We start from the raw sequence: 21307 nt of genomic DNA on the forward strand, positions 1-21307 counted from the left end.
CATTTTTTTTAGATTGTTCACATGGTCTGATCTACTTTTTATCTCACAATTCTCACTTTTTTCTCAGAATTGCATGATATAAACTCACAACTGCAAGTTATAAAGTCAAGATTGCAAGACATAAACTCACAATATATATATATATAATATAAACTTACTTTTTTTCTGTGAAAGTGCGAGTTTGTATCTTACAATTCTGAATTTTTTTCACAGTTTTTGAAATTTTGAGACTTTTTTACGCAATTCTGAAGTTTTTTCTAAGAATTATGTGATATAAACTCATATTTGTGAGAAAGTGATATGTTCTCAGAACTGCGAGAATTGTGAGTTTGTCTCACAATTCTGACTTTATAACTTGCAATTGTGAGTTTATATTAAGCAATTCTAAGTAAAAAAGTCACAATTGTGAGTTTAAATCTTAGAATTGTGAGTTTATGTCAATAAAATTCCGACTTTATAATTCACAATTGCGAGTTCTGAGTAAAAAAGTCAAAAGTTTTGCGAGAATTGTAAAATATAAACTCGCAATTCTGAGAACATATTACTTTTTCCAACTAATATCTCACAAATCAGATTTTTTTCTCACAATTTTTGAATATGACTTTTTTATGCAATTCTGAAGTTTTTTTTTAAATCAGAATTGTGATATATAAACTCACAATTGCGAGTTCGGTCAAATTTTGAGGGGGAAAAAGTGATATGTTCTCAGAAATGCGAGTTTATATCTAACAATTCTGACTTAATAACTCACAATTGGTTGTTATAAAGTCAGAATTGTGAGATATAAACTCGCAGTTCTGAGGAAAAAGTCACTATTGCAAGATATAAACTTGCGATTCTGAGAAGGAAAGTCAGAATTGTGAGTATATCAATTTATTAGCAGTAGCTTTATAGCTTTTAAGCAATTTTGACTTTATAACTCTAAAAGTCACAACTGTGAGTTTATATCTCACAATTCTGACTTTATAACTTACAATTGGTTGTTAAGTCTAATAATATGAATTGCAAAATATAAACTCCCAACTCTGAGATAATTTTTTTTTTCACTTTATTTCTCAGAATTGCAATACTATGTCTCACAATTCTGACTTTATAACTTACAATTGTTCAAAAAAGTCACAATTGCAAGATATAAGCTATAAGCTGAGAAAAAATCAACCCAATTCAGATTTTTTTCTCATAATTTTTGAATTTGTATCTTGCAATTCTGACTTTTTTTATGCAATTCTGAATTATTTTAATATTTTTTTTATCAGAATTGTGATATATAAACTCAATTGTGAGTTTGGTCAAATTTTAAGGGGGGAAAAAGTTCTCAGAAATGCGAGTTTATATCTCACAATTCTGACCTAACTCACAATTGGTTGTCATAAAGTCAGAATTGTGAGATATAAACTTGCGATTCTGAGTAGGAAAGTCAGAATTGTCAGTATATCAATTTATTAGGAGTAGCTTTATAGCTTTTAAGCAATTTTGACTTTATAACTCACATTTGCGAGATTATATCACACAATTCTGAGTAAAAGTCACAACTGTGAATTTATGTCTCGCAATTCTGACTTTATATCTCAGAATCGCAAGTTTATTTCTCAGAATTGCAATACTATGTCTCGCAATTCTGACTTTATAACTTACAATTGGTTGTTATTAAGTCAGAATTGCAAAATATAAAGTCCCAACTCTGAGATAAATTTGTAAGTTTATATCTTGCATTTTTTTTTCAGAATTGCAACTGTTTCTCAGAATTGGGAGTTTACGTCTCACAGTTCCGACTTTATAACTTGCAATTGCAAGTTTATATTAAGTTTATATATGTGAGTTTTTCTCACAATTCTGACTTTGACTTTATTTCTCAGAATTGCAAGTTTATTTCTCAGAATTGCAATACTATGTCTCACAATTATGACTTTATAACTCACAATTGGTCAAAAAAGTCACAATTGCAAGATATAAGCTTGCAATTCTGAGAAAAAATGTCTTTATATTGACTTTATAATTTGAGTTTATATCACACGATTCTGACTTCATGTCTCGGAATTGGTAGTTTATATATATGTATCATACAATTCAAATAAAAATAAAATTCTGAATTGCGAGATGTAAACTAGCAATTTTGAGAAAAAAGTTGGAGTTGTGAGATAAAAAGTTGCAGTTACCTTTTTTTTTAATTCAGTGGCAGAAAAAGGGCTTCCATGAAAAATTATGCAAAAATTAAAATAAAGAGTTTAAAGTGTTCGATAATAACAGAAAACACTAATAAGAATCATTATCGGATATATATGTATATCTGTAATATATATGCAGTATATGCAACGTTATTGCCTACTTTGTCCCTAAACAGATCTTGAAAACTCTTCACAAAACCTACTTCAACATGGGAAAGAAGCCTTTCTGGAATGATCTGAACCCAAAAGCAATAAGCAACGATGAACTGTTTGGATTCTTTCATCCATCCACACGGGAATGGAAAGATGGTACATCAGCATCCAGTGTTTTGTAGAGCTGATCCTGTCCAATTCACAGTACATAACTTACAGTTTAGACATGAGATCCATTCTCCCCGGTTAGACTTTGAGATTGTAAATCTCTTCATGTGGCAGGTTTATTGTCACATTTCATGCGGGATCAAGCCAGTAACTCTCACTCGGGGCCAAAGTGGATTGTTCTGGATGGAGACATTGACCCCATGTGGATTGAGTCTCTCAACACTGTCATGGATGACAACAAGGTACCCACACATTTTGTGCATGTTTTTATGAGGACATTTGCATTCAGCTGATTAATCTGAAGCACTAAAATTGAATTTTGATACATTTTAACACTCCACTGAACAATACCACATACAATTTGACAAAGCTGTTGCGGCAAACAGAGAATTCTGAATATTGGCAATGATGTTGTGCATGTCTGTGCAGGTTCTTACTCTGGCTAATAATGAACGTATCCCACTCACCCCCTCGATGAGACTACTGTTTGAGATCAGCCACCTGAAACATGCCACACCTGCCACCGTGTCCCGAGCTGGCATCCTGCACATCAATCCTCAAGACCTGAGCTGGAACCTGTGAGAAATTCACTTTCTGTCCAAAATATGCCTAATTCATAGTGGTTCACATTTGTGATGTGTTAGCCTCAGTTGAACAGCCTCTTGTTCTTCCATGTCTAGGTATGTTACGAGTTGGATTGATCGGAGGGAGAGACAAACCGAGAGAGCGCACCTGACCATTCTGTTTGACAAATACGTCCCTCGCTGTATAGAAAAAATGAGAAGCTCTTTTAAGACGATCATTCCATTAACTGAGAACAGCATGGTTCAGGTATACCATTCACACAGATACTGTACACTTATTCATACAGGCCCATACTGTGGTTTTCAGATCTTTACTGAAGTCTTTCTCTTTTTCAGACTCTGTGCTCCTTGTTGGATTGTCTGTTAACTCCTGGGAACATGCCGGCAGACACTCCACGGGAAGTCTATGAGACGTACTTTGTGTTTGCCTGTGTGTGGGCTTTTGGTGGAGCCACATTTCAAGATCAGGTATTTGTGTTTTGTTTTGTTTACTTTGTTTTGTTTTGGGGCTTTTGGTTGGAGCCACATTCCAGAATCAGGTATTTGTTTCCGCTTTGTATTGTTTTTGGGATTTTGGTGGAACCCTATTCCAGGATCAGGTATTTGTGTTTTGTTTTGCTTTGTTCTGTTCTTTTTTTTTTTTTTTTTTTTGGGGAAGCCACATTCCAGGATCAGATATTTGTTTTTGTTTTGTTTTGTTTTGTTTAATTTTCATTTAGTTTCATTTGTTATTTGTTTTTGCACTTTTGTTGTACCTACATTCCAGGATCAGGTATTCGTCTCGTTTTCGTCATGGAAAAAAGTGGCGTCAACGAAATGATTTCGTCATCGTCATCGTTGACGAAATCATTTCGTTGACGCCACTTTTTTCCATGACGAAAACGAGACGATGACGAGATAAAAATGGCTTGTTGATGACTAAAACATGACGAGACGTGTGTGAGTTTTCGTTGACGAGACGAGAATAGACAAAAATGTTAGTGGGTGGTCCGTCAGACGTTTAAAATGCATGACATTTCTGCTTATTGTGCATGCCAATTAAAACCGAAAAAAGTACCTGCCGCTATGGCAAGCCGTTTTAGCATTAAATGCTCTTTGCCATACTAGTATGGCAAGCCGTTTTAGCATTCCATCCTTGTTTGTCTTTTATGTTCTAAAACATTCCTTCATTATTGTAATTATTGGTGAAAATAGTCGATCCGGAAGCTCACATTGTGTTGAACTATAGATCTGCTATTTTCACAACTTATAAGTGACACTACCCAACAGCAAAATACTTACTGACCTACATTAATTTGTTAAAAGACTACTTTTTCCCCTTTTTTGACTAAAACTAGACTAAAACCTTTTTGACTTTTCGTCGACTAAAACTAGACTAAAACCTTCTTGACTTTTCGTCGACTAAAATTGGACTAAAACTATCACATATAGAAGTGACTAAAATTTTACTAAAACTAATAACCATTTTAGTCCAAAAGACTAAGACTAAGACTAAATCTAAGAACAACACTGCAGGTATTGGTGTTTTGTTTTGTTGTGTTTAGTTTGGTTTGATATTGTTTGCTTTGTTTTGTTTTTGGGCTTTGGTGGAGCTACATTCTAGGATCAGGGGCCTGTTTCAATAAGGAGGTTCAACCAACTCTGAGTTAAAACTTGAACTCTGAGTTGACTTACCCTGAGATGGGAAACTCTGAGTTTTCGGTTACAGAACAGCTGAAATGAGTTAGTTCAATCCACTCTGAGTAGGTTGACTCTGAGTTTAGTGCTTGCAGCTTGACTATGAAAAGCCCTGATCAATGGAGCTCTGAAATTATGATTCACCATGGCAACAGCTCCCGCCAAAAAGACCTCTGCATATTTCGAGCCAATGCTTAACTTTAATTCTTAATAATTATTAAGAATATAATTATTTAATTATTAATAATTAGAATATCAAAGGTAAAAACTGGCAGAACGGTAAGTTACTGAACTATTAATTTTCATGGTATCAAACAGGCAAAAAAATAAAATAAAATAAAATAAAAAATAATAATTAGAAGAAGAAAACAGCTAAACATGGAAGTAAACATAATTCAACCAGGTAAAGCTTCAAGCATAAAGGGTTCATGAGTGTAGGCTACATGATTTTACAAATATTTGACATTAAAATATGTCATATAAAAAAACAATTATGTGTCTAATTTCACTTTGCAGCAGCTTTTTCCACATAGTCTAATGCTCTTTCACAAAATGAAATGTTCTCTAATCCAAACGGTTGCATTTCTTAATTAGAGTAATGAAATGAAGCCAACAGCATGAAGGCTCGCAAAATGATGAAGAACAGATGAAGAGGAGATGGAAGTATTGGAAGAATATTAAAATCCAACATGAAAAAAAAGAATAAAAGTTGCATTTGTGCATTTATAGGAAAAAAAGATGACCTAGTAAATTTAACAGCTGTGGTGGTGGTTATATATATATATATATATATATATATATATATATATTATACATTTTCATCTGCCATTCTTCCATTCCATACAGCAATCAGCTTCATATTTGATGGTGCTCAGTAGGCAATGACACTAAAATTCTCAGAAAGAGCATTAGAGCAAGGCACACTTTCTTTACCGCTCTGCATACAGTGTCTGTACTAATGTGCTCTGACTACCATTTAAAAATGACACAGGTCAAATAAATACACGTCTAATCAAAATAATCCTATACTATATGATAAATAATAATCGTATTTATGAAAGGACATGCCATTTTTGTCACTTTGACAGTGTCTGCATGATGAAAATATGTGCAATAAATTAATGCACCTAAAAATGCTTTTCTTACTTAGTATTGTCTTGTTGTTTCCAATTAAAAAAAAAAAAAATCTAAAGATTCTTAAATCAAAATGTCTTTCTTTTTTCTGTCAAAAAGGTTTTTGAAAAAAACATTCCAGGATTTTTCTCCAATTTTCGATGGGAGCCAACAGGTTGAAGGTCCAAATTTCAGTTTCAATGCACCTTCAGAGGGCTCTACATGATCCCAGCCAAGGAATAAGGGTCACTGGAAACTTCAACTTCAACCCATTGTAGTCCACTATATGCAAACATCCTGGAATATTTTCCTCAAAAACTTTACTTTTTTTTTTATTTGAAGAAAGAAAGACATGAACATCTTGGATTACATGGGGGTGAGTAAATTATCAGGACATATTTTCTCTGCAAGTGAAGTTGTCTTAAGTTGAATATATATTTAATTAAACATTCTGATGAAACTGTTCCATGTTCTTCATCAGCACAGTATTTTAAATGTAATTGTGCTGTATTTCTTTAAAAAAAAAAGCTAAAAATTTTAAATGTACATTTTATATGGCATTTGTAAAGACTTTGTATTTTGTCTTTTAAATAAAACTGTCCATTTTCCACCTTGAGCATGCTTTGAAACTTTATTGAAGGTTTTTTTTATTTTAATGATTTGTAAAATAACAGTGTTTCTCTGTAGAACATTTAGTGCTTTTATTGTAGTAATCTAGGTAAAATCTGTCAAATAAGGGTTTTACACTGTAAAAAAACAGTCAAACCACTGGCAGATACAGCTGCCAAACAAAAACCACAAAGTTAAGTAAAATATTGTAACTGAAACAAGGGAAATTTTGTAAAATAAAGGTTTTATACTGTAAAAAAGGTCCCGTAAAAAAACGGTCAAATGACTGGAAGCTGTGTCTGCCAAACAAAAAATTTTAAATTAAAGTTAAATATCATAATTGAAACAACGAAAAATCTGTAAAATAACTTTTTTCTGTAAAAACTTCTCTCTGTAAAATTATTGTTTTTGCACTTTATTTCATTTTTTATATATTTTTTTTACAGTGTACAGTGTAAGGTGTTTATTTAATCTTTTAAGTGTATTTTTCTTATTTTGAATATTATCTGTCAATTGGGTAAGAAAAATAATCTTGTTTCCAGTTGCATTAAGATTATTTTTCATGTTTTAAGTAAAATGCACTAAATTTACATTCCAAAACACTCATTAAGAAAAGCATTTTTGAAGCATAAATGAATGAATGATGTATTTAAACATCACTTGCGCTTTAAAAAGGGGGAGGAGACCGAAAGAAACTCTGGGTTTACCGAAGAAAACCTGCTCCCGACCAGGTTAGGTTCACAGAGTAAGTTGCCATGGTAACTGACTCTGAGTATAAGTTACCTCTCTTTCAGAAACGGGCTTGACTTACTCTGCTTTCTCAGGTTTAACATACCTCCCATTCTGAAACCGAAAACCCAGAGTTTCCCTCATTTCAGGGTTAACATACTCAGAGTTTTCACTTAACCTCCTTTCTGAAACGGGCCCCAGGTGTTTTTGGTTTTGTTTTGTTTTGTTTTTGGGCTTTTGGTGGAGCCACATTCTAGGATCAGGTGTTTTTGGTTTTGTTTTGTTTGCTTTGTTTTGTTTTGTTTTGTTTATGGGCTTTTGGTGGAGCCACATTTCAGGATCATGTATTTGTTTTTTGTTTTGTTTTTCGTTTGGTTTGCTTCATGTTCTTGGGCTTTTGGTGGAGCTACATTCCAGAATCAGGGGGGTGTTCCATAAAACAAGTTTACCAAATAAGCCAGGCTTATTTCAGTTAGTCTGACTTATTGTCATTTGATTTGGCTCAAAATAAGTCAGACTAACTGAAATAAGCCTGACTTATTTGGTAAACTTGTTTTATGGAACACCCCCCAGGTGTTTTTGGTTTTGTTTTGTTTTTTGTTTTGTTTTGTTTTGTTTTGTTTTGTTTTGTTTTGTTTTTGTTTTGTTTTGTTTTGTTTTGTTTTGTTTTGTTTTGTTTTGTTTTGTTTTGTTTTGTTTTGTTTTGTTTTGTTTTTGTTTTTGTTTTGTTTTGCAGGCTCACTGTCGGGCCAAACTGAGTTCCTCTCAGTTACAGTTACACTGACCAATTAGGAACACTTAAATAACAAAATAAAGGTATACAGAAAATGCAACTTAAATAAATAAAAAAATAAAAATATAGGCTACAACCGACTGCATTCAAATTATCGTGCCCAAGATTTAATGACATTAGAGACATCAAAATATTTTAACGTAGTTGGTACTTGCACGTTCAGTTGATCAGCAGTTTCTAGCCTTGCAGGCTTTCTCTCTGGTTTTATGACAGCACTACCATTATAGTTATTAGTAGAACATTAAAACAATCTAACATTATACTGTTTAAAGCATTAAAAACACTAAAAGTTAAAAAATTACTCAATTAAAAATGAAAATAAATAATAGAAATCAGACTACATTTTAACCGATAAGAAGAATACACATTCTCATTTGAGCTAGTAATTAGGGCTGTATTTGCCATCTTGCATTTGATTTACAGTTACTGCTCTCATAAAAATACACTTACATGTAGGATTAAAATTCTACATGTGTCACATTTAATGTCCAACAACAAATATTTTTGCAAAAATGTATATTTTACACAAAATTATTGCTCTATTATTCTGCGTTCTGTCTGTTTAGTGTGCATGGGTACCGTAGAGCTCATTTATCCTTGTTTTGTTTTTTGTTTTGTTTTGTTTTGTTTTGTTTTGTTTTGTTTTGTTTTGTTTTGCTTTGCTTTGTTTTGCTTTGCTTTGTTTTTGGGCTTTTGGTGGAGCCACATTCCAGGATCATGTATTTGTTTTTTCGTTTGGTTTGCTTTATGTTCTTGGACTTTTGGTGGAGCTACATTCCAAGATCAGGTATTTTTGTTGTTTTGTTTTGTTTTTGGGCTTTTGGTGAAGCCACATTCCAGGATCATGTATTATTATTATTTTTTCGTTTGGTTTGCTTTATGTTCTTGGGCTTTTGGTGAAGCTACATTATATGATCAGGTATTTGTGTTTTGTTTGGTATGTTTTAGGGCTTTTGGTGGAGCTACATTCCAGGATTTGGTATTTGTGTTTATAGCATCGTATATATTTTTTTGTTTTGTTTGTTTTGTTTGTCTGAAATTAAGAAAATGGTTTTACATTTAATTTAAATTTGATTTATTTGCTAATACTTTTTACACTAATTTCTCCCTGAATTTGAGCAAAGCTGAGCTTATACTGTTTGTCACAGGAGAGATCATAGTTTGAAATTCACCCATAGTCTTTTTTTTATTAAAAAAAGGATTTAATCCCATAAATATTTAATCTCATCTATGAAAATTGGGCATCATTTTAAAATGGATCTTCATAATTATATTTATGCTTTTTTTTTTTTTTTTAATCTCTCAGCTCCATGATTATCGGGCAGAGTTTAGCCAGTGGTGGATTAAAGAGATGAAGAGTGTGAAGTTTCCTATCCAGGGTTCCGTGTTTGACTACTATTTAGATCCTCATTCCAAGCGCTTCCTGCCATGGACCGACAGGATTCCTGCATTTGAGATGGACCCTGATTCACCTGTACAGGTGAGGACAGGATCATGTATTGCAGAAAGCTGAAGCCTAAGAACTTTCTGAATACACAATACTTCCTGTTACATGCAGAGTAAAATGCTGTGAACATGTTGTTTTCAACACAATATATTTCTTTGTGATCCGCTGAGAAAATTCTCCTGAGAAAATTCACTCTCACAGAGAACCACTTTAATTTCAGAATAATGGCATGCTAATTTAGTGCAGTTAGTGCATTAGAGTGGGTCAGTGAACAGATACAGAGAAAGCAACCTCCCTCCATCATGAGCTGAACCTGCAGTCAGAGGAGTTTTGGATCTGATTACTGTTCAGAGTAATCAGAATTATGCATGTGTGTGTGAGGCCATTGTCTTTGTTTTTATACTTGGAAGCAGTTTGTAATGTTGATAATAGGGTAGTCATAGTGATGAACTAGGCCTACAGGTTTGTCGTGTCGCTTTGCAGATCTGTTCTAAAAGTTCATAAAAGTTCATTCAAAGTGCTCTAGCAAAGTATCCCACAGCTTTTCCTGAAATACGAGTATTTACAACTGTGTTTTAATTGTGCAAGAGCTTTGGTTCTTTTTTTCAGAAGGGATCTGCACATTAAGAACAAACAAATGAATATGTGATGCAAAATTGTGAAATATTGTTATAATTTAAAGACGTTTTTTCTGTTTTAAAGTATTTGGTCCCACTTCACATTAGGTGGCCTTAACTACTATGTACTTACATTTAAATTAATCATTTGGTACAATGTACTTATTGTGTACATACATGTTTTTACATTGTACTTATCTTTTTTAAAAAACATAAATGTAATTACATTTGTAAATCATTTCTGTAATTACCAGAACCCATCCCTTACACCCTAACCCACCCTTAAACCTACCCATACCACCAAACCTGTCCCTAACCTTACCTGTATCCCACCTTAAAAGAAGCAAAACAAAATGCAAAATGACCACATTAAGTACGTTGCACTTATTTTTTGATATAAGTATATAATAGTTAAGGCCACCTAAAATAAAGTGTGACCAAATATTTTAAAATGTAATATTCCTGTGGTGTCAAAGCTGAATTTTCAGCACCATTACAGTGTTCAGTGTCATGTAATTCTTTATTCTTCAGAAATCATTCTAAGGAAAAAAAGTTACTGTTGTCAATGTTGAAAACACTTGTACTGCTTGTGATACATTTTTGAGGATTTTTTGATTTTTTTTGATTTTGACTTGAGTGATCAAATGCACTTTTCTTTTTGTCCACAGTCTGTGTTAGTCCCAACAGTTGAGACGGTCAGACTGCAGTATTTCGTGAGCATGTTGCTGGATTCGTCTCAGCCTCTTATGCTGGTCGGTGGAGCAGGAACTGGGAAATCTGCTGTAGTCAGGAACCTTCTGGAAACACTACCGGAGAACTTTATAACCGCAAAAGTTCCCCTTCACTTTCATACCACTGCCTCCATGCTGCAAAGTGAGTGTGACAGCATGCATCTCATCACATTTCTCTAAAAGGTCTCCAGATGTGTAGAACAGCACCTCCTTGTGGTTCACAGACCAAATTTCATTTCATCCAGTTATAGTAATAATAGTTGATTCCACTCAAATATACCTCAGGGGTTACTTAAATAGATGTTGAGTAAACGTTTGCTTTATTAAACCTTTAAGACTAAAACAATACATTTTTAGTAGGTCTAAATCTGTTCACACATATCAAGCAATACAAATTTGAGACCAAAAAATCTCCTTTTTACGTACTGATGATGGCTTTAAAATAACACTTTTTCTTGTCATTATTTTCAGAGGCAATGGAGAAACCTCTCGAGAGGAAGGCTGGTAGGAGTTACGCACCTCCGAGAAACAAGAGACTCATCTATTTCATTGATGACATGAACATGGCAGCTGTGGACAGTTACGGGACATCTCAGCCACATACTCTTATACGCCAGCATCTGGATTACAAGCACTGGTTACGTGACATTTCTTCAATTTATTCCACTTAAAGGAGTAGTTCACTTTCAGAACAAAAATGTACAGATGATGTACTCACCCCCTTGTCATCTAAGATGTTCATGTCTTTCATTCTTCAGTCGTAAGGAAGTTATGTTTTTGAGGAAAACATTTCAGGATTTCTCTCCATATAATGGACTTCTATGGTGCCCCAGAGTTCCAAAAACTTCCAAAATGCAGCTTCAAATGGCTCCATCCATTTGAGGAAAGAAGGGTCTTATCTAGCATAACGATGGGTTATTTTCTAAAAAAAAAAAAAAAAAACATTACAATTTATATACATTTTAACCTCAAATGCTCATCTTGTCTAGCTCGGTATATAAATTGTGAATGTTTTTAGAAAATAGCCAATCATTTCGCTAGATAAGACCCTTCTTCCTCAGCTGGGATCATTTAGAGCCCTTTAAAGCTGCATTTAAACTGCATTTTGGATGTTTAAACTCGGGGGCACCATAGAAGTCCACTATATGAAGAGAAATCCTGAAATGTTTTCCTCAAAAAAATAAAAAAACCCACTTCTTTACGACTGAAGACATGAATATCTTGGATGACAAGGGGGTGAGTACATTATCTGTAAATTTTTGTTCTGAAAGTGAACTACTCCTTTAATACAGATATTATTTGTCAAAATGCTCTACGACACTATTTTCTGTCTTGTTTTCTAGGTATGACAGCCAGAAGTTAACAATGAAAGACATACACAACACCCATTATGTCTCCTGTATGAATCCAACATCGGGGGGCTTTACGATTAACCCCAGACTGCAGGTATTTGAATTTTTTTTGTAAGAGCTTCTTTAGTGTTAAGCATTCGGAATTGAATTGAAAATGCTTTTTAATGTAGAATCAAAACGAAATTAAGTTAAGGTGAGACTGCTAAAAAAAACAACTAATGGTTATCACCTTACTTACCCAATTAATTGATTACATAGATAATTGTAATTGTAAAAGTTTTCTAAAAATGTTAGGTTTAATTATGCAAATGATGCATTATTTAATGAAATATGTACATTTCTAGTACAAAAATCTAAGCACTGGATGAAGTCAGTTTCAAAATTATCGTTTAATTTTTTTTGACATATTAGAGTCAAATGTTTTTACAGAAGGGATTTTGGGCATCTCATATTGTCACTCCATAATTCAGAAAAAAATTTGAACAGACAAAACAATGTATTTTTGACCATTTTAGGGGGAATAAAATGTTGTATAAAATTAAGCAAATTATATATGGACAAATCCCTCTGTAATAACCTTCAGAATATGGACAGGAATAAAAATGTAAAGTTTGGTGTGTGTACATGTTTCTGAACTGGAGATTTATGGCTCAGTGTAGGAGAAAAAAAATATTTTTTTTAAAACTGCTTTTAAAAATATGGATTGTAATCGAAATCTATTGACACAAATAGATAAAGTGCTATAAAAGAAACACTTAACAGTGTCTTTTGGGTGTTTTCTTTCCACTAGTTTGAAAAAACACTTTATGAAACACCAAAAAGCCCAAAATCTCAAACTTGACAGCTGCATGAAAAAGCAGTGTTTATGTGTCTCCCCTTAAAAAAGTTAAGTGTTAGAGTTAAAATATATTAAACAAACCTTTTATCATTCTCACTACTTTTTGCCGTGTGGAAGTATTATTAACAATCATTATAATCAATTTCTATGCCACATATAGAAATACTTCAATAATGTAATAAATTATGTCAAAACTTATGTCAAAGTTTTTTAGCCTGGTTCTTATAAGAGTATGTGGAGATTTGGTTTGGTCCTTTAAATATAACTCTTAAAAAAAAAAAAAATAATAGTAATAATAATATCATTGGACTTTATATATATATATATATATTTTTATTATAAAATAATAAGCAAAATAATGAAGTGGGGTAATATTATAATGTTTTAAAATAAAAAGGGAATATTAAATAAAAATACAATTATTTTATAGTAAGCATAAAAATAAAATGATAATATATTAGCAAGCTTTTATTTTGGCAGGTTGTATACGCAAGTAAGTATATGCACTTCTGCCGGGTTTAGCGCTTCCGATTAAAAAGCGTTCAGTGAATGAAATGTCACGTTTTTACATTGTGCTTTGAGAACGGCAGTGAAAAGCCTAGAATTATACTTTCATTTCGAATAAAATACAGTATAACAGTTTGTCAATCTAAAATGGTAATTGTGCATTAACAGCTGCAGCCATGTCGGTAGGCAAATACGTGCTTTGAACTTATTTACACACTTACAGTACGTGCACCCCTGTCAATATTACTATTTATAAAGTGGCATGCAGTGTCATGGACAAATGTGGTGCTGTATATTATACAGTTTTGAGTATTTTTTAAAAATATAAGTTAATATATTAAAAATTAAATGTATTACAATTAAAGTAATTATAAAATGTTATTTTCTATAGAAGTAATATTAAATATAAACGTTACATGTTAGGGGATAAATAGGAATAATTAAACAAAATAATTAACAACAACAACAAAAAAGTTATCAGTTAATTTTTGGTCTAATTCAGTATGCCTTGGGTCATGACCATATTCAAAATATAATAATTCAAAGGGAGACGGTTTTCAAATTATTAATTGTGTTTGTTCCATATGTAATGGCTTGATTGTATGACAGCGTTTTAATGGCATGTTAAAAAATAAAAAAATATACAATTATGAGATTAAAGTCGTAATATTTCGAGAATAAAGTCTAAATGTTTTAAGTATAAAGTCAGAATGTTTCGAGAATAAAGTCAAAATTCTTCGAGAATAAAGTCAAAATGTTTCGAGAATAAAGTTGAAACTTTATCCTCGAAATATTTTGACTTTATTCTCATAATTTTTAGTTTCTTTTTGAAATATTTTGATTTATTGCTCGTAATTTCGACTTTATTCTCAAAATATTTTGACTTTATACTCTAAATATTTTGACTTTATCCTCTAAATATTTTGACTTTATTCTTATATTTTTTTGTTTATTCTTGAAATATTTTGACTTTATTCTCCTAATTTTTAGTTTCTTCTTGAAATAATTTGATTTATTGCTCGTAATTTCGACATTATTCTCAAAATATTTTGACTTTATCCTCAAAATATTTTGACTTTATTCTCGTAATTTTGAGTTTATTCTCAAAATATTTCGACTTTATCCTCTAAATGTTTTGACTTTTTTTCTCATAATTTTTTTTTATTCTTTAAATATTTTGACCTTATGCTCGTAATTTCGACTTTATTCTCAAAATATTTTAACTTTATTCTCTAAATCCTCTATCCTCTAAATACTTATAATTTCGATATTATTCTCGTGATTTCAACATTATTCTCAAAATATTTTGACTTTATCCTCTAAATGTTTTGACTTTTTTTCTCATAATTTTTTGTTTATTTTTTAAATATTTTGACTTTATGCTCGTAATTTCGATTTAATTCCCAAAATATTTCGACTTAATTCTCAAAATTATTTGACTTTATTCTCAAAATATTTCGACTTTTTTCTCAAAATATTTTGACTTTATTCTCAAAATATTTTGACTTTATTCTCGTAATTTTGAGTTTATTCTCAAAATATTCTGACTTTATCCTCTAAATATTTTGACTTTATTCTCGTAATTTTGAGTTTATTCTCAAAATATTCTGACTTTATCCTCTAAATATTTTGACTTTATTCTCGTAATTTTGAGTTTATTCTCAAAATATTCTGACTTTATCCTCTAAATATTTTGACTTTATTCTCATAATTTCGACTTTATCCTCTAAATATTTTGACTTTATTCTCGTAATTTTGAGTTTATTCTCAAAATATTCTGACTTTATCCTCTAAATATTTTTACTTTATTCTCATAATTTCGACTTTATCCTCAAAATATTTTGACTTTATTCTCATAATTTTGAGTTTATTCTCAAAATATTCTGACTTTATCCTCTAAATATTTTGACTTTATTCTCGTAATTTTGAGTTTATTCTCAAAATATTCTGACTTTATCCTCTAAATATTTTGACTTTATTCTCGTAATTTTGAGTTTATTCTCAAAATATTCTGACTTTATCCTCTAAATATTTTGACTTTATTCTCATAATTTCGACTTTATCCTCTAAATATTTTGACTTTATTCTCGTAATTTTGAGTTTATTCTCAAAATATTTCGACTTTATTCTCGTAATTTTGAGTTTTTTCCCAAAATATTTCGACTTTATCCTCTAAATCCTCTATCCTCTAAATACTTGTAATTTCGATATTATTCTCGTAATTTCAACACTATTCTCAAAATATTTTGACTTTATCCTCTAAATGTTTTGACTTTTTTTCTCATAATTTTTTGTTTATTCTTTAAATATTTTGACTTTATGCTCATAATTTCGACTTTATTCTCAAAATATTTCGACTTTATTCTCAAAATTATTTGACTTTATTCTCAAAATATTTCGACTTTATTCTCAAAATATTTCGACTTTATTCTCAAAATATTTTGACTTTATCCTCTAAATATTTTGACTTTATTCTCTAAATGTTTTGACTTTTTTTCCTCATAATTTTTTTTTTATTCTTTAAATATTTTGACTTTATCCTCTAAATGTTTTGACTTTATTCTCTAAATGTTTTGACTTTTTTTCCTCATAATTTTTTTTAATTCTCAAAATATTTTGACTTTATCCTCTAAATATTTTGACTTTATTCTCTAAATGTTTTGACTTTTTTTCCTCATAATTTTTTTTAATTCTCAAAATATTTTGACTTTATCCTCTAAATGTTTTGACCTTTTTTCCTCATAATTTTTTTTAATTCTCAAAATATTTTGACTTTATCCTCTAAATGTTTTGACCTTTTTTCCTCATAATTTTTTTTTATTCTTTAAATATTTTGACTTTATGCTCGTAATTTCGACTTTATTCTCAAAATATTTTGACTTTATCCTCAAAATATTTGGACTTTATTCTCATAATTTTTAATTTATTCTCAAAATATTTCGACTTTATCCTCTAAATATTTTGACTTTATTCTCGTAATTTTGAGTTTATTCTCAAAATATTTTGACTTTATCCTCTAAATGTTTTGACTTTTTTTCTCATAATTTTTTTTTATTCTTTAAATATTTTGACCTTATGCTCGTAATTTCGACTTTATTCTCAAGATATTTCGACTTTATTCTCTAAATATTTTGACTTTATTCTCGTAATTTTGAGTTTATTCTCAAAATATTTTGACTTTATCCTCTAAATGTTTTGACTTTTTTTCTCATAATTTTTTTTTATTCTTTAAATATTTTGACTTTATGCTCGTAATTTCGACTTTATTCTCAAAATATTTCGACTTTATTCTCAAAATATTTCGCCTTTATCCTCAAAATATTTGGACTTTATTCTCATAATTTTTTATTTATTCTTGAAAAATTATGACTTTAATCTCATAAGTATTTTTTTTATTTTTGAATGTGGCACTAAAGCACAGTTGTTTGATTGTGGTAAAAAAAAATGTGTAGTAAAAAAAAGTATATTGTATCCACCTTTTTTCCCCATAAGAATGGGACCGGCCATTTAGCTGTACATACCTGTATAAAACAGCTGGTTTGGCTACTTGATATTGCAAATTAGTTTGTCTTACCATGTTATTTTAATGTGTTATCTTAACTATAAACACACTGGTTCACAGTTCACAGTTTTGCCGTTTACTGCATGTTGTTATTCTTCTCGTTGTTTCCCTATAGCTATTAAACCAGAAGTCTTGCCATAGTTTACTTGCACGTTGAAGAATATGGTGGATACCATAATATAAAAATTGTGTTTGAGAGACATCACTGACAAATCTTCATCCTAATTTTCATCAGAGGCATTTCACAGTGTTAGCGGTCGGCACACCCAGCTCTGAGACCCTCAGCTCCATCTTTGGCTCAATCTTGAGCTTTCACCTGCAGAGGTTGCCGTTCACCCCAGCTGTGGTGAGGAGTGCTCCTGCTGTGGTGAAAGCGGCTGTAGCCCTCCATGACAGGGTGCTCCAGCACTTCCTCCCCACCTCAGCAAAGTTTTACTATCTCTTCAACCTGTGGGATCTCTCTCGGCTGTTCCAGGTAAGCATTTCCTTTGTGCTCAGTAATTTAAACTGTGAATATGTTGAATCAGCCAACACTTTGTACCTTTGTTTGTATGTGCATGCAGGGTCTCCTGTTCTCCAGGCCAGAGTGTGTTAGAAAGGGTGCGGATCTGATTCGACTTTGGATGCATGAATCCAGAAGAGTATATTCAGATCGCTTTTCTGAAACATCTGACCTTCAGCTCTTCCATAGGCTGCAGGCAGACATCGCACGACAGGCCTCTGAGGTAAACCAGCAAAACAAGACATGTTTACTGCTGTTGAAGGGATAGTTTACCCAAAATTCAATTCTGTCATTATTTACTCACCCTTATGTCATTCCAAATCCTATCAGACCTTCATTCAACTTCGGAAACACAAATTAAGATATTTTTGATATTAAAGAAGAAAAAGAAAAATAACAAATTCATTCAACAATTTATTATCTTCTCTGTCAGCCTTCGATATGCATTCACAACAGTACCACGATCCATGCTTGTAAATTCTACGTCAGAATGCTAGCTCCTGCATCATGTTTTTGTTTTCTTTGAACAAAAATTTTTGTGTGAACTATCCCTTTAAAGCCTTCAATGAATCAGCATCTTTCACCAAAAAAAGTAAAAATAAATAAATACAACTGAAGGACACTACATTATTTCATTTTTTTCTTTTCTTTGTTTTCAGCATTATGGAATATTTTGCACAATGGAAAAAGAAATACACCAAATCTATAGAAATATAATAAACAAACAACAACAATATTTTAAGTGTTAAACAATAAATAAAAAATAAATAAATGTATTATAATAACAAATAAATTAAGAAGTTAAGTAATTATTTCATTCCACACTCGTACGTTAAAAATAAGAATATTAGAAAAATAGGATTAGAAATATACCAAAACATTGTTAATATAATAAATAAAATAGTAATAAATAAATAAATAAATAATTACTACAATTTATAATATAAATATATATCTGGTTTTGACTCGTTTTTAGCTGGTTTTCACTAAATTAACTGGTTTTAGCTGGTTTTTAGCTATTTTTGTTAAATTAACTGGTTTTAGCTGTTTTTTCTTAACCAACAAAACAATTAGTTTTAACTGGTTTGTAGCTGTTTTTTGCTAAACCAACTGGTTTTAGCTGGTTTTCAGGTGTTTTTGCTAAATCTGGTTTTAGTTGTTTTTTAATTATATGAACTGGTTGTAGCTGTTTTTAGCCTCTTTTTTTGCGAAATCAAGCTGTTTAGCTGTTTTTTAGCAGTTTTTTCCAAACCAACTGGTTTTAGCCATGTTTTCAAAATATGCTGGTTTTAGCTGGTTGTTAGCTATTTATTCTAAACCAACTGGTTTTAGCTCATTTTCAGGTGTGTTTTTTTGCCAAATCAGCTGGTTTTAGCTGTTTTTCAGCTGTTTTTGCTAAATTAGCTGGTTTAGCTGCGTTTTTGTCTATCTATCTATCTATCTATCTATCTATCTATCTATCTATCTATCTATCTATCTATCTATCTTTCTATCTTAAATTACATACACATAACTATTTATAGCTGAAAACCTTCAAACTTTTTAAAAGTTAAAAACCACACAAAAAAATACTTCAAACTTTCTGGCTATGCTTTTTCAAGCCAAGTTAAAGTTTGTTTTAAACTTTTTTTTTATCTAGTTATATATAATTATATGGTTAAACCAAAATTTATTCAGACACCTTCAACACATTATCACAGTTTATTCGCTATAGTTTAGAAAATGGTAAAGAAATATGACAAGAATTCAGAGTTAAACTATTTCCGAACAAATTCATCTTGATAATGTCAGATAACTTTGATAGAAAAATATGTAAGAAAACATGGCAAAGTGTCAAATTACATTTTTGGTCCAAATTTTTTATTTTATTTTTAATCAATTTTACTAGTAGTCCACTGTATGAAGAATTTGTGGGTATAATATGTCACAGTTTACTTAATTTTTCTATCCTCAAAAATCATATCTGTTGTCTGAATAATTTTTGGTTTGACTGTATATAATTAGATCAATAAAATAAAAACAATCCTGATTTTTCACTTTTTATTAGTATAACTCCAGACTCTCTATTATGCGATTTAAATATATATGTTATTCTATTGTCCTTTAACATGTTGTTCAATTTGTCTCCTATAGGAAATGGAGGAAGAGGCAGTGTTGCAGGAGCCACTAATATACCTACACAGCAGTGTGGGCTCTGCAGAACCTTCCTACATGCCTGTAGCTGGATGGGAGCAACTCGGCTGTATTCTCAATGAGGCTTTGGACAGCTACAACGAGCTCCACTCTGCCATGAACCTGGTGCTGTTCCAGGAAGCCATGCAGCATGTGTGAGTGCTACGTCTGCAGTATGTGCTTTAGTGAATACAGATTTAACTGTAATTACACACACATGGTTTTTTTGACTGGCTTCTGCAGGTGTCGTATCACTCGCATCCTGGCGTGTCCTAGAGGCCATGCCCTGCTCGTAGGTGTGGGGGGCAGTGGCAAACAAAGCCTGACCCGCCTTGCCGCCCACCTCTCCAACATGGATGTGTTCCAGCCCACCCTCAGCAAGGGCTACAACATACAGGACCTAAAGGTAACCGCGTCCTCAGAGTTCACGCCAATAGACCACACAATACAATCAATGGCGTGCAAGATGAAAATTAGAAAACCACATACAGCAGAAACCACAACAAATGTGACGATGATGTTGTGCCAAACCATCAGCTGCCCAAATCATAGTACCCATCACTGCTGTGAGGTGAGGATAAATCTAAAATAGCGGTGATTCATTACCAGAGATCAAGCTTTCTTTTAGACAACACTTTCCCTGATCAATACCCCGTCCGGCTCCATCGATCTCATTTAGTCCTGCCCGGATGCAATGGGGAGTAATTGCCAGATCCTATTAAAGAACCAAGGCAAATATTTCAATGCCCTATTGATGAGGCCGTTGCTATCATTTCATTCATCAGTGTGTGGTAAATCTGAGGCCAGTTGGCTGAGCTGCATTGATCTCTATACACTCGACACTCACTGTTTGATGCCCTCTACACTTAATCATGAAAAGACACTTTATCTTGGTCGCATCCTGTTTCTATGCATATATGTAAATTTACAATATTGCATTTGGGCCTAAAAGACACACCACACCTACAGTTGAGGTCAACAGTTTACACCCCCCTTTTAGAATCTGCAAAATGTTAATTATTTTACCAAAATTAGAGGGATCATACAAAATTCATGTTGTTGTTTGTTTAGTACTGACCTGAATAAGATATTTCACATAAAAGACACAGTGGAATTTATAAAAAATTACCCCGTTCAAAAGTTTACATCCCCTTGTTTCTTAACACTGTGTTGTTACCTGAATGATCCACAGCTGTTTTTTTGTTTAGTGATAGTTGTTCATGAATCCCTCGTTTGTCCTGAACAGTTAAACTGCCTGCTGTTCTTCAGAAAAATCCTTCAGGTCCCACAAATTCTTTGGTTTTCCAGCATTTTGTGCATTTGAACCCTTTCCTACAATGACTGTATGATTTTGAGATCTGAACAACAGCAAGCAGTTTAACTGTTCAGGACAAACAAGGGACTCATGAACAACTATCACTAAACAAAAAACACAGCTGTGGATCATTGAGGTAAGAACACAGTATTAAGAATCAAGTGTATGTAAACTTTTGAACGGGGTCATTTTTATTAATTCAACTATTATTTTCTCTTGTGGACTATATGTAAACATCTTTTATGTGAAATATCTTATTTAGGTCAGGACTAA

The 21307-nt window shown here is 31.9% G+C and overlaps 1 protein-coding gene across 1 annotated transcript in view; it reads left to right on the forward strand.

The window, feature by feature from the left end:
• Nucleotides 1–21307, forward strand: part of LOC141342353 (dynein axonemal heavy chain 11-like) — a 260969-nt gene that overhangs the window by 44807 nt on the left and 194855 nt on the right. Inside the window, exons 40-52 of the mRNA XM_073846791.1 lie at nt 2342–2474; nt 2601–2728; nt 2916–3064; nt 3167–3317; nt 3407–3538; nt 9298–9471; nt 10724–10928; nt 11258–11423; nt 12130–12232; nt 17281–17520; nt 17609–17770; nt 19681–19874; nt 19963–20125. Coding sequence (XP_073702892.1) covers nt 2342–2474; nt 2601–2728; nt 2916–3064; nt 3167–3317; nt 3407–3538; nt 9298–9471; nt 10724–10928; nt 11258–11423; nt 12130–12232; nt 17281–17520; nt 17609–17770; nt 19681–19874; nt 19963–20125 — 2100 coding nt within the window. The remainder of the gene's footprint in view (nt 1–2341; nt 2475–2600; nt 2729–2915; nt 3065–3166; nt 3318–3406; nt 3539–9297; nt 9472–10723; nt 10929–11257; nt 11424–12129; nt 12233–17280; nt 17521–17608; nt 17771–19680; nt 19875–19962; nt 20126–21307) is intronic.

Source organism: Garra rufa, chromosome 9 (genome assembly GCF_049309525.1).
Source record: "Garra rufa chromosome 9, GarRuf1.0, whole genome shotgun sequence".
In the NCBI taxonomy this organism is placed as follows: domain Eukaryota; kingdom Metazoa; phylum Chordata; class Actinopteri; order Cypriniformes; family Cyprinidae; genus Garra; species Garra rufa.